This window comes from Psammomys obesus, unplaced genomic scaffold (assembly GCF_907164565.1).
Source record: "Psammomys obesus unplaced genomic scaffold, mPsaObe1.curated_primary_1811, whole genome shotgun sequence".
NCBI classification, from domain to species: domain Eukaryota; kingdom Metazoa; phylum Chordata; class Mammalia; order Rodentia; family Muridae; genus Psammomys; species Psammomys obesus.
Window position 1 is genome coordinate 66,382,417 of NW_026585504.1, and position 12,819 is coordinate 66,395,235.

The 12,819-nt window shown below is 38.4% G+C and overlaps 1 protein-coding gene across 1 annotated transcript in view; it reads left to right on the forward strand.

Annotated features, from left to right (window-relative positions):
- Rab3gap1 (RAB3 GTPase activating protein catalytic subunit 1) overlaps positions 1-12,819 on the forward strand; it is a 55,079-nt gene that overhangs the window by 12,943 nt on the left and 29,317 nt on the right. Inside the window, exons 6-7 of the mRNA XM_055603258.1 lie at positions 4,786-4,885; positions 10,567-10,648. Coding sequence (XP_055459233.1) covers positions 4,786-4,885; positions 10,567-10,648 — 182 coding nt within the window. The remainder of the gene's footprint in view (positions 1-4,785; positions 4,886-10,566; positions 10,649-12,819) is intronic.

Genomic DNA, 12,819 nt, shown 5'->3' on the forward strand with positions numbered 1-12,819 from the left:
TGTGGTAATCATTACAGCTGCTTAAGAAAACATCTTTATTTTTAAAAACCGCTGAAGTACTGAGAAGTAAATTGCCTTGATGATTACAACTTGTCAAAGGTCCAGCGAAAACAACAATAAAACAACACATGTAGTGGGGAGGGTTCCATGCCACTGATCTTGTTTAATGTCCTATGAGTGTCGATTATATTCATTTACCAACTTTTTTTTGAAGGTTTTACCATTTTAAAAAGGAAAAGTATGAGAAAAATACTTGAATTTCTCTTTTTAATAGGTATTGTTTATTAGGATTAGAACTTGATTACGAAAACATGGGACCAGAGATTTGGCTTAGTAGTAGAAAGCTTGCCCAGCATTTATGCGATTGTTGGTTTCATCCCCAGCACTAGAAAGGAAGGTAGGCATGAGCCCTTTCCTTCTGTGGTGGTTTGAATGAGAATAGCCCCATAGGCTCATATGTTTGAATGTTTGATCCTCAGTTAATGCAGCTATGTGAGAACTCGGAGGTGTGACTTTGTTGGAGGAGGTGTGTCAAAGAGGGGGGCTTTGAAGTTTTAAAAGCCCATGCCAGGCCAAGTGTCTTTCTCTTTGCCAGCTGCCTGTGGATCAGGATGGAAATCTCTCAGCACCATGCCAGTTAGCCTTTCTGCCTGCTACTCTGCCTCCTGCCATGATGTTCATGGATTAACCCTCTGAAACTTGAAGCAAGCCTCAATTACTTGCCTTCCTTTATAAGTTGTCTTAGTCATGGTGTTTCTTTACAGCAATAGAACAGTAACTTAGATATATCCCCAGTACTATGAGGAAGTACTGGAAGGAAGGAGGGAGCGTGGAAGGAGGCAGGCTGCCTGGCCAGCCATACACATAAATCCATTTCAAATACCAGGATAGGGAATTTAAAGCTAAGTCTTCTTTTATCATTTATTCTTTCTTAACATAATTTCTTGTGATTGTCTTAATTAAAAATAGTCTTGGAAGCATTTCATGTATGGAATAATTTTCTCAAGTATTCTGGGCTCTGAAATCCATACTTTCTGTGTATAATATTGTGGGACTTTTGAACAAGCCAAGTGTGTGTTGATTCTTGTTTATTTCTTCTTTGTCATCAGAAGTGTTTAATTAGCGTTTGATAAAATTTCTGGTCTGATGCAAATATCGATACCTTATTCTTTTTTTTTTTAATGAGCAGAAGTACTTTTTATTTTTTGTAACTAATACTAAGGTTTTTATTGTAAAAAAAAAAACAAACCTTCAAATATAAACAACTTTGCCCCTTTTAAGAATATTAATGAACATTTCAGACCTTTTTGTCTTTCTTCTATGTAGTTCAACTTCTCTTTTTGGAAACTTAGGTTTTAAAGAGAATGTCTTGATGTGTGAAACCTAACTTAAATTTTGGCTGTCAGTAGTTGGACTTTTAAGTGAAAAGTATCTTAGTTTACCATGTTACCTGTCAGTCTTTCAAAATTTTACAGAACTCTTCATAGTAAGCTTCTCTCAAAATTGATCTGAGAAAATCAAACTTAAGATAGTTGAGACTTAGTTTGGGTACTATAAAGTTTTCTGCATAGTTAAAGCTATCCACTATCTCTATAAAATTATCCTTTAAATGTCACATGTTGGTAGGTCATAAGAGAGAGTTCTTAGGAAAGAATTCCTGTTGATGGGCCCAGTTTGCCATTTGGTGTCACATAAAGAACAAGTTTAAGTCTCTTCTGCCACACTTCTAAATATTTGAAAACTTCCTCAGAACTTTCCTTTTCAACTTTAATGTTCTTAGTTTTGTTTGGAGGCCAGAGAGATCGATGGCCCTGAGGTTAAGAGTACTGGGTGCTCTCAGAAGATCTGGGTCCTATTCCCAGCACCTACAAATTGAGTTTTATTTTGAAATTTTAACTTTTTTAGCCAATTTATGTATTGGTTTTTTACAAATTTATTGTTGCTGCCTATAGAGCATTTTAGAACCAGGCCTTAAAGTAGTGTTTGGAGCTTCTTGCTCTGGTGATATTGGAAGTATTATATATATAATCTTGGAATTTGAGTTTCTTTGCTCAAGCTGTGAGAATGACAGATTTCTCCTCACAGAATTATTTTTCAGGCATATGGCTTTAAATAAAACCTGGGTTCTATATAGGTCTGATTTCTGTGGAAAGGTGTGACGTGCACTTGAGTTTGTCTTTTTTCTTACATTTCTTTTACTTAGACATTTATTTTTGATTACATTAATTTTGTATGTACATTCACATACATATTATGGTACCTATGTGGAGGTCAGAGAGATAACTTGAGGGAGTTTCTTCTCTCCACTATGTTGTACCCAAGGATTGAACTCAGATCAGCAGGATTGGTGGCAAGTGCCTTTCTTTACCCACTGAGCCATCTTGCCTTGATCCTTCATTTAATGTCATCAATAATCTCATAGTTTTTGTTCTTTGTTCCCATTATCAGATCCAGTCATGTGCTTTGAGCCCCATGTAGCTCCTCAAGTTTTCTCAGAATGCCTTTTCTAGGATCTACAAACCTATCTGTGCCTTGTGTGACCCTGATTGTTTTCAGAAATCTCAGTGTACGTTTGTCTGTACTGCTTTGGGGACTGGGGCAGAGGTTATTTGTCACAGGGACCATCCTGTCACTTCTATGTCATTTGATACTGGGCCTAATCTTGCCTGCCCCTCTACCCTTTCCCCCAATGACCAATCAGAATCATACTGTACTTCCCTAAGATACAGTAGCCTAAGATATGGATTTGTTTTTCTTTAAACCCCTCTAGTACTTAGATTTTGAAATGAGTTTTTGTTTATCTAAAGTTCCTAGTAACATGTAAAAGGGCCGTTTCTGAGCTAAATGATTATATCTGTTTGCTACTCAGGGATAGTGTTCCGGGGTACAGTAGCAACCTGTGCTTTGGCACATTCCCCAGGTGACTCCTAAACCTGCGTTATCTCATTCTGCCTAAAGGAAGGAAGTCAGGCCCATAGACTTTTTATTTGCTAGGGAATTTACGGATAACTCAGTCTTTTGTTAACTATTTATTTAATATAATCTGTTGTATGAGTGACCATTGTTAAATACTGAAACCTGATTTTGATTTCCATTTTACTTAAAAGAAAGCCATCATTTACCTAAATGTATTGATAATACTTTAAAAAATATGCCACTCTTTTGTGACATTCAGTGTCTTGAAATGGATAGTGAAAAAAGTATATTTTAGGGACTAGAAAGGTGGTCCAGCTGCTAAGAGTACTGCCTTCCCTTCTAGAGGACCCGATTCCATTCCCAGCACAGATGCACGCACACACACGCACACACACGTTCGTGCACATTCACAAACTTACCACCTGTAACTACAGTTCCAGAGGCTCTGAGCCAGAAGTACGGCATGCACGTGGTTCACAGACATGAATGCATACAACACACATACACAAACATACAGTTGTGTTTTATAACAAGGTTGAGGATTACTTTCTTACTGGGAGTTAATATTTTCTTTTCTGATAGTAGTATAAGCACTTTATTTTAAAGTAATTTCTTCCCTGGCGTTGTTTTTAGACCTTCATGTTTGTTTCTTTGATTGTTGTCATGAGGTCTCCCTGTATTGTCCAGGCTGGCCAGTGCTGGAATGCCCTGGGACTGTAAGAACACAGCAGCCTAATTTTGTTTATCCTACATAGCATTTTCAGCAGATGAAAACATTTGTGGAAAAAGTATGCGGAAATTAAAGAGATTTCTTGCTGTACAAATACATAGTCAAATAGTAGTGATTCTTCATGGAGTTCACTTTTCCAGTTTTTAAAACAAGGCCTGACGTTTGCCAGTGCTGTCCTTTCTGTAGTCTCTTCCTCGTTTTTTTCTTTCCATGAAAAGTTTATTAGCTTCATCTGGATGTGGGGGCGCACACACGTGGGGAGTGTGTAAGCACAGCATTCAGGAGGCAGAGGCAGGAAGATCTCTGTGAGTTCAAGGCCAGCCTGCTCTACAAAGCGAATCTAGGACAGCCAGGGCTACAAAGAGAAGAAACCCTCTCTCACACACACACACACACACACACAAAAAAAAAACCAAAGAAAAAAGCTTATTAGCTTCAAAAGAATTAGTTTTCACTGTGGTGTGTGTTTTGTAATCATCTTTGCTGCTGCTCCCTCTTCCTTGTGCTCTCCTATACCAGTCCCCACTTTCCACCTTAATGTCACACAACGCTTGTTGCCCTCTCCCTTCCTCAACATCGCTTGGTCCCCTCTCACAGCTCCTATCTAGTTTCATAGGCTATACCATTTCTACAACCTTTTATTTACATGCATAGAAACACTGCAAGTTAAGACCGGCTCTTAAAGTCTTTCTGCCCTCTTCTGGAAGTTCTCTGAGCCTTACTGTAGGATTTGCGTTGTAGATGTATCAGTTGGATTGCAGTCTTTTCCCTTCCAGAAACTTTGTTTGTTTTTGAGGTAGGATGTCGCTCTGCAGCCTTGGCTGGCTTCAGACTTGCTCTGTAGATCAGTCAGACCTCAAACTCACAGAGATCTGTCTGCCCCTACCTCTCAAGTGCTAGGATTAAAGGCGTGCACCATGCTCAGCTAGTCTCTTCCTTCTTGATTTTCCAAGTTACGCACTGTCCGTTCAGTCTTATTTTTCTCCCATGGTTCGTCTCTGCGCACTGTTGTTTGATACTGTGAATTTATATTCTGGTTTCTTAAGGTTAGCATTCTAAGACTTCGAAATGTTGGTACTGAAGTTCTTAGAGCGCAGGCTAAAACATTGACATGGTGTTGTCTTTGCATGTGTTTCTAGGGCTGTCCTTTAACTCCATTGCCTCCAGTTAGCATCGCTATTCGATTCACATATGTGCTTCAGGATTGGCAGCAGTACTTTTGGCCTCAGCAGCCTCCAGGTGAGAACATTTGAAACTGTGTTTAACCTGTTAAATATAGATTGAAGAGAAAATGTATTAAGAAATTAAACTTAATATCCAACGGTGTTCTATACTAGAAATACCTGTACTCATTTTAAATGTAATTGCTGATTTTGTTTTCTATGTATTTTTTTTTTCCTGAAGAGAAGCTCTCATGTCTTTTAGAGACAGTGTTACTTTATACAGACAATCTGTCTGTGAAGGTTGATGTGATTTATAAAGCGTCCCCTGTGAAAGAACATTGTGTGCACGTAGTACCATATAGCAAATGATTAGAATACCCAGTTTAGAATGTTAGAGAAGCCACCTCATACGCTGAAAACAGCAATGTAGGAACCTTAAAGCAGCAGTTCTCAACATGTGGGTTGTGACCCCTTTAAGGCTGAATGGCCCTTTCTCAGGCTTTACCTAAGACCATTGGAAAACACAGATATTTATAATACAATTCATAACAGTAGCAAAATTACTGTTATGAAGTAGCAATGAAAATAATTTTATGAGAGCTGTGCATGGTGGTGTTCGCCTGTAATCCCAGCTCTCAGAGAGGCAGAGGCAGGTGGATCTCTGTGAGTTTGAAGCCAGCCTGGTCTACAGAGAAAGGTCAAAGACAGCCAAGGCTGCACTGAGAGACCCTATCTTGAAAAAAAAAATAATTTTATGGTTAAGGGTCACCACAGCATGAGGAACTGTATTAAAGAGTTGCAGTTTAGGAAGGCAGTGGCATTAGAGTACTGGGAAAAGAAAAATAAGTTTGTACATGCTCTTGTGGAAGAAAACTGTAAAATATTTAATATGGACTTAGTAAAATGTCACCAGAATTAGTTTCCTGCTTAGTCATTGATAGGTAATTAATTCAAGAGAGTCTATGCCAAGGACTCCGATATGAACAAGGCATCATGTAAGTTCTAGAAAAGCTCAGCTGGAGGACATAGAACCTAATTGAGGTTTTTGTTTGTTGTGTTTTGTTCCTGTGTACTTTGTTGGATATAATTCATTGTTCATAGAACTTGTTTTAAAAACCATTTATTTGACGTTGTGTGTATATGTATGGGTATGCATTTGCCATGGTGTATGACATCAGAGAAATCACAGGTCAGCTTGTGGGAGGGAGTTGGCTCTTCTCTAACATGGGTTCTGGGAATGGAACTCAGGTTGTTAGGCTTCGTGCCAGGCACCTTTACATGTTAAACTGTCTTGCCAGCCCCACAGCTTTCTTTTGTAATCCATTTTGTTTCTGAAATAATACCTGTACTTCCTTTAAATCTTTGTTTGGGTTCGGTTTTGTAGTCCTGACTGGGCTGGAGTTCACTATGTCAATCAGGCTGGCCTTGTCTCTGCCTCCAGTGTGCGAGTGTACAGGCATGTGCCACTATGCTTGACCTTTTTTTAAAAAATTCTTATGATCATTTATGCATTGTACAATGTGGTGTTTCATAAAGAAATGTTCATTTAAGTTACCAAGTATATGTATGTATGCTGCAAATGGGAGAAAACAATATTTGTCTCATTCCCTCACCAGATGCTTTCTCCCACCTTTACACCTTTTCATCCCCCACACAGTCCTGCATATGTATGTATACACACACACACACATATATACACATATGCATTTATGTCTATATACACACACACATATATATACACATACACATATAGGTATATGTATGTATATACCTGTACACTCCTAAATATAGATTTTTGTCTGAAATTCAATCTGATTTTGTTTAACATGATGATCCATTTTCCTGAAAATTACTTATTTTTTTTATGGTGCACTCAAACTCCACTGTGCATATATGTATCACATTTTCTTTATTCATCTGTTAATAGGCATCAAAGCTGGTTCCATATCTGAGTTGTTATGAATAGTGCAAGTATTTCTGTGGTTTGCTGACTTAGATTTGTAGTATAGTTGGATTATGTGGTAGTTTATTTTGACTTATTTACATTTATTTGTGTGTGCATGCATGTACGCCACATGAGTGGTGTGCATAGAGGTGGAGGTCAGAGGTTGACATTAGGTGTCTTCCTCTGTCATTATTCGTCTTATTTATTTATTAGTCCATTTATTTATTTATTGGGGTGTTACATGTTATTCATTACTTAGTAACAACTGTCAGGGTTGGATAGAACAAAAGGGCCTGCTAGTAAATATATCCTTCTGTGGGAAGGCTCAAACTTCCCAGAGTTCCTTGTCCCTCCTAACTTTAAGTACTTGATATGGGCTGTGAATGGGCATGAGAAGGCTGAGGCAGAGCAGATTGGTGGAGTTGACAAGAAGACAGAAGGCATTGATGGCTTTTATATTGGGCATGTAGGGTGTGTGAGAGGGTTCCCAGTAGACCCCAGGTAAGGCCAGAGGCTGTCTGGCATCTTGGCCTGACCTCAGCCCTTTTCTTTTGTATTCTTGGCTTTGTTCTTGCGAGTGCAGGGCTTGTTCATGCAGATGTCTGCTAGTACTGGGCATTGTATCAAGCCTTCTTCAGGGTACCTTGGTGGACTTGGTACCTGTGCTTCTGGCACATGACCCACAGCTCTCAAACTTGGATTGCAATCAGCTCCAAATTCCTTCTGCCAGTTGTAGGTGCCTGCATGGGTTCTTCTGGCTCCGGACTCTGCAGGTGCCCTCTGGGAAACCCACTCTGCAGCCCTCACTGTTGAGGCTGAATATCATGTACTCACTCTCCAGGCATCCCTTCTTCATCTTGTCTTTTTGAGGCATTTCTCAAACTGAACATGGAACTCATGATTTCAGTTAGACTGGCTGGTCAGCAAGCCTTCAGAATTTTTTCTGTCTTTACTTCCATTTGGGGTTACAAGTATTTGCCGTTGTACCCAGTTTTTACGACTATGTTGGAGATTCAAACTCATGTCCTTATGTGGGCCCAGCAAGCACTTTGCTTACTGAGCTATCATTCTAGCCATGCTCCAATTTTAAAGATAGGGTCTCCTGTAGGTTAGATCTATGAGTGTGTTTATATTTCATAAACATTTAGTAAGAAATGAAATATAGACTTATCTTATCCCCTCCCCCTTTTATTTGAGACAGGGTCTTGCTGTGAATTTCTGGTTGCCAGGTATGGACTTTGTAGCCCATGCTGGCACTGAACTTATGGCAATCTGCCTCCAGCCTCAGCCTCCCAAATGCTGAGATTTAGATATGAACCACTACATCCATGTAGCAATAGCCTTCTAGTTTAAAAACATTTTTTAGTGTACTACCACCTCCAAGAAAACCAAAATAATAATTTTCACGCTTTATTTTGTTCCAGCTGTTTGGCTGTAAGGTTCGGAATAACGGCTAGGTTAGAAATAATACCGAAATTACTACTGTACATAGTCAGCTTTTGGCAGTTATGTATACCACTACTGTTCTTGTACTCTTGAGAAACTTAGAATGCTAACGCACAGCAAAAGAGCTGCCTCTAAACAACAGCTGAGGGGAGTTAAGAGCTAAGCTTTTGGTTTCCAGACAGCAGCACCACTTAGATGGCTTATAATCTGCTTCCACTGACAAGTTTTCATTCTTTTTTTTTCTTTCCCAAGGTAGAGCCTTGTTGTGAATCCCAGTGACATATAGTTAGCATTTGTGAGGCCTTGGATTTAATCCTAATTACCTAGTTCTAGGGTGGTGTGGTCACTAATGAGTTTAAGAAGCCAAAGGCCAAACTCCTACAGTGTAATTCTCATTGCAGTAAGGTGTTTGATGATGTTCTGTTGCCAGCTTTAAGAGGGAAGGGCCAGCAAGAATTATGAACCAGACACTCTGCTTGGCATTTTATATTTTAATGCTGCTTAATTCTTTAAGGATTTGTTTGTTGGTGTGCTTTATGTCTATGGGTACTCTGTCTGCATGTCCATCTGTGTCAGATGGTTGTGAACTGCCATTTGTCAGCACTGTGGGAAAAGCAGTGAGTGCTCTTGACCACTGGGTCACCTCTCCAGCCCAGCTTAATTTTGTTTAATTTTCATAACATAGGAACATTGTTATGTTTCTTTTAAAAAATGGAAGACTTAGGAAGGCTTATGTTACATAGTTACCCAGTTGATCAAGTTTGCCTTCATATCAAACTTCAGTTTCCTGGTTATTTTCATCCCATAGTGTTACTTATCAACCTGTAATTTAATTAAAATTTTCGTACTATCAATTTTTGATAATTATCTTTAAGCATTAATTTGTGAGCATGCTTATGAAGTTTGAAGCTCCTAAAAGTACATATTTTGTAGTGTAAAATTAATCACATGATCTTTATTTTTGTAAACATTTTAAATTGGAAAAATGGAATGAATTGGTTGAAGTATTGAGCAATTAGCCATATTTAATGACTATTTTTAGTAATTTATTTACAGCATAGGTTTTCAAGTGTTTATTTAAACAAATCTGGGTGGTGTTTATAAGTCAACAATAAACTTTAAATTTATGAATTTCTAGTATAATATTAATAATTAAATACCACCATATATATTATTTCAGAGAGATAAATCCTTTTTATGTCCTAGAAGTATTTATTAGTTTCTTATTGAATGGTAATTAATATTTAATATTGATTTATATTTTAGTAAAGCAGCGGTTACTCCTTAACTAGCTATCTACCCAAATAACCACACAGAAGGACTAGGATTTATTTAATTAGCCTAAAACAATGCTGCACAACAATTATTCTATCCTAAACCTCCAAGCTAGTATAGCTTCCTCCCATTTAGATTTCCCACATTATACTTGGTTTTCAATTGTATCCTAGGTCTGGTTCATTTCTCCTGATGTTCCCCTGTCCTCTCCTCATGAAGCAGTCCTTTCTTCATAGTTTTTTTTCCTTCCCTCATTGGACCAGGATGTCTCAACCCTAGACTCTGTATTGCTCAGCATTGGCTAACTGGCTTTTATTGGCAATACAGAGAACAAATGGTGTCATGTTACACAAACTTGAGACAAGAGATGCTTAGAGTAAACATCAGAATACAATAGCTGGGGTAGAGAAATCAGCATTTGAATGAACAAGGGTAAACTGTACATAAAATCCACAAGTTGTACCAACAGTTTCTCAAAAAGGATAAAACTAGAGGTTCAGTGATACTTTCTCTGCTTTCCTACAGTGGAGAGACTATTCATACTATAAAAGCGGTTCTTTCATGAATTTTAATATTTCATCCATGGTCAACAGAAAATTTTACTAATGGTGACAAATCTGATAATTTGTTAATCAGAAAATTTTGACAACAAAACTGATGAATGTAGGTTGGTGATTAAATATTTTAGTACCTAGATAATCTTTTCTTTTTAGATTTTATTAATCATATTCTTAGAAAATGGAAAGAAGTACAGTAATTTTACTTTCTCGAGTAGTTGCTGAAAAATATTTCATAAGAGTGAAATTTAGGATGGACGGCTATATTTGAAACAGTGGGTAATCAGAAATGTGGCTCTGTACTTACACTCTTATGCTTGCCTGCATATGCCGGTTCATGCTTAACTTGCTGTCTGCATTGTCACAGGCACCTCAAAGCTATTACCTTCTGAAGGATTTAACTTGACTAGAACCCCCAGGCTAGGTCTTACTATACAATTACAGCTAGCTTGGAATTCATTGTGTAGAGCTTATTTCTCCTTTTTTTTTTTTTTTTTTTTGCCAAATAAAAGAACACATTTTCCCCTTGTTTAGATATAGATGCCCTTGTGGGAGGAGAAGTTGGAGGCCTGGAGTTCGGCAAGTTGCCTTTTGGTGCCTGTGAAGATCCTATCTGGTGAGAATTTCAGGCTGTCACTTGAATTACAGGATTATTTTGCTTTTAAAGTTTATATTGATGTTCATTTTATGACACTGTAGGTTGCTGAAGTAATGCTGGAAACAGCTATACTTGCTCTCTTTAGACTTCTCATGGGAGGCTCCCAAATTAATACTCTCCCTAAGCTTTGGCAGACTGTGGACCTGGGGTGTAGCTTAGGAGAGTGCTGCATAGCATGCATAAGCCCTGGGTTCAGTACTGTGGCTTGTGGGCAGATCTAGTACCTGTGGCTTATAATAGTTTTTATATTTTTAAAAGCATGTAGTTTTAAAAAGCATGCTTTTTTTGTTTTCCTCCCCTCATTGGACCAGGATGTCTCAACCCTAGTCTCTGTATTGCTCAGCATTGGCTAACTGGCTTTTACACAGATAACAGACTGTGCATGGCTCACAAAGCCACATGTATGCTCTTTGTCTAGCTCATTATCGCTATAACATGATTTTTTTGTTTGTTTGTTTCAAAGCTGAGAAAATTCATCTACTATGAAGTTCACCACTTCAAAGTGTAGTTTGGTGGTTTTTATTACAGATTTATGCAGATATCATCATTATTATCTAAAACATTTAAAATACATCAGAGAGAAGCTGTTCCTTTAAATTTTGTGTTATTTGTGTGTGACTGTTCATGTCTTTTAAACTCTGAATTCTGTGATAATGTTCATGATTGTTCTTTTAAATTCTGTGTTCTGGGGCTTACCTAATTTTCCTTAGGAAACATTTCTGTTGGACTAGTGGGTTTCCTGGGAAACATGCTGTGTTGGCATTCATTTTGTTTTTAATTTTGTGATGAAACTTGGGCTGGTGGACTTCTTTCTTGGTTGTGTGTCTGATGTGGTCTACTTTAGACTGGGCCAGTGCATAAGCTACGTGACTGGAGTGAGGTGGGTAGAGCACAAACTGTTTAATTGGACCAGGTAAAGGTGGCTCCTGAACCATGGTTTTGGGGCTAGGTCTGTGGGTATGAAGGGAAGGACAGGATGGGAGAGTGTAGGAGTAACTCACCAAGCAAAAGTAGCTCTCAGATGAAGCAGGCTCTAGGGCCTTGGGTTTGGTGCTTGTTCTGGGTGTTGAGATGGCAGCAGGTGGAGGGAAGAGGAGGAAAGAAAAAAGCCAGTTAGCCTGCCATGGCTGGGGTCAAGTAAGGAGGTAGGTTTGGGTGTGGAGATGGGGAGGGGTATTGGGACTCATCTGTGTTACAGCATGGAACAGTTATTTACAAAGGAAATCCTTCCTAATATGCCATTATGTGGATACGCTTTTTGCTTAGTGTAGATCACATTTTGTTTATCCATTCAGTTAAGGGACATTTTCCTTATGTTTTGTTTGCTATATAATATAACACTTCATATCCATAAGACAACTTCATGTGCCTATGCTTTCCTTTCTTAAATTAGTTGTTTTCAGTTTGTTATACATAAATGTTCTCTTTAGAGTTTTTATTAGCAATATATTGATTATACATAACAGGTTTCATAGATTTATTCATGATGATTCTTTTTCCCTTCCTAGTTTGTACCTGTAAATTAGTTAGGTTTTCTAGTGCTGTGAAGAGACGCCATGATCATGGCAATTCTTATAAGGGTTTACAGTTCAGAGGTTTAGTTCATTATCGTCATGGTGGCATGCACAGTAGCATACAGCAGACATGGTGCTGGGAAGGTAGCTGAGAGACCTGGATCAGTAGGCAATAGGAAAAGAGACTGACACTGGGCCTTGTTTGAGCACCTGAAATCTCAAAGCCCACCCCTAGTGATACATTTCTTCCAGCAAGGCCACAGTAGTGTCACCCTTCATGGGCCTATGAGAGCCAATTTCATTCAGTCCACCACAGTACCTCTTCTACTTTCATTACTTTTTTCTTGCCTTTTCTTTTGGTGACTCTGAGTTAGTTACAGGAGCACAGGTATGAGTGAAGGACTGTTTACAAGAGTATGAGTAACTCACCAGAGGCTACACCAGTGAAGGAAATGTCTTCCTCCCTTAGCAACCATTACATACACCACTTCCCATACAACTTTAGTTGTTTCCCAGGACACATTTTAGAAATAGAAATACTGGGTCAGAGTACATACGTAAAGACTTAAACCTTTTAGATGAATTTTATGTTTTAAATTTTTTTTTCTTTAATTT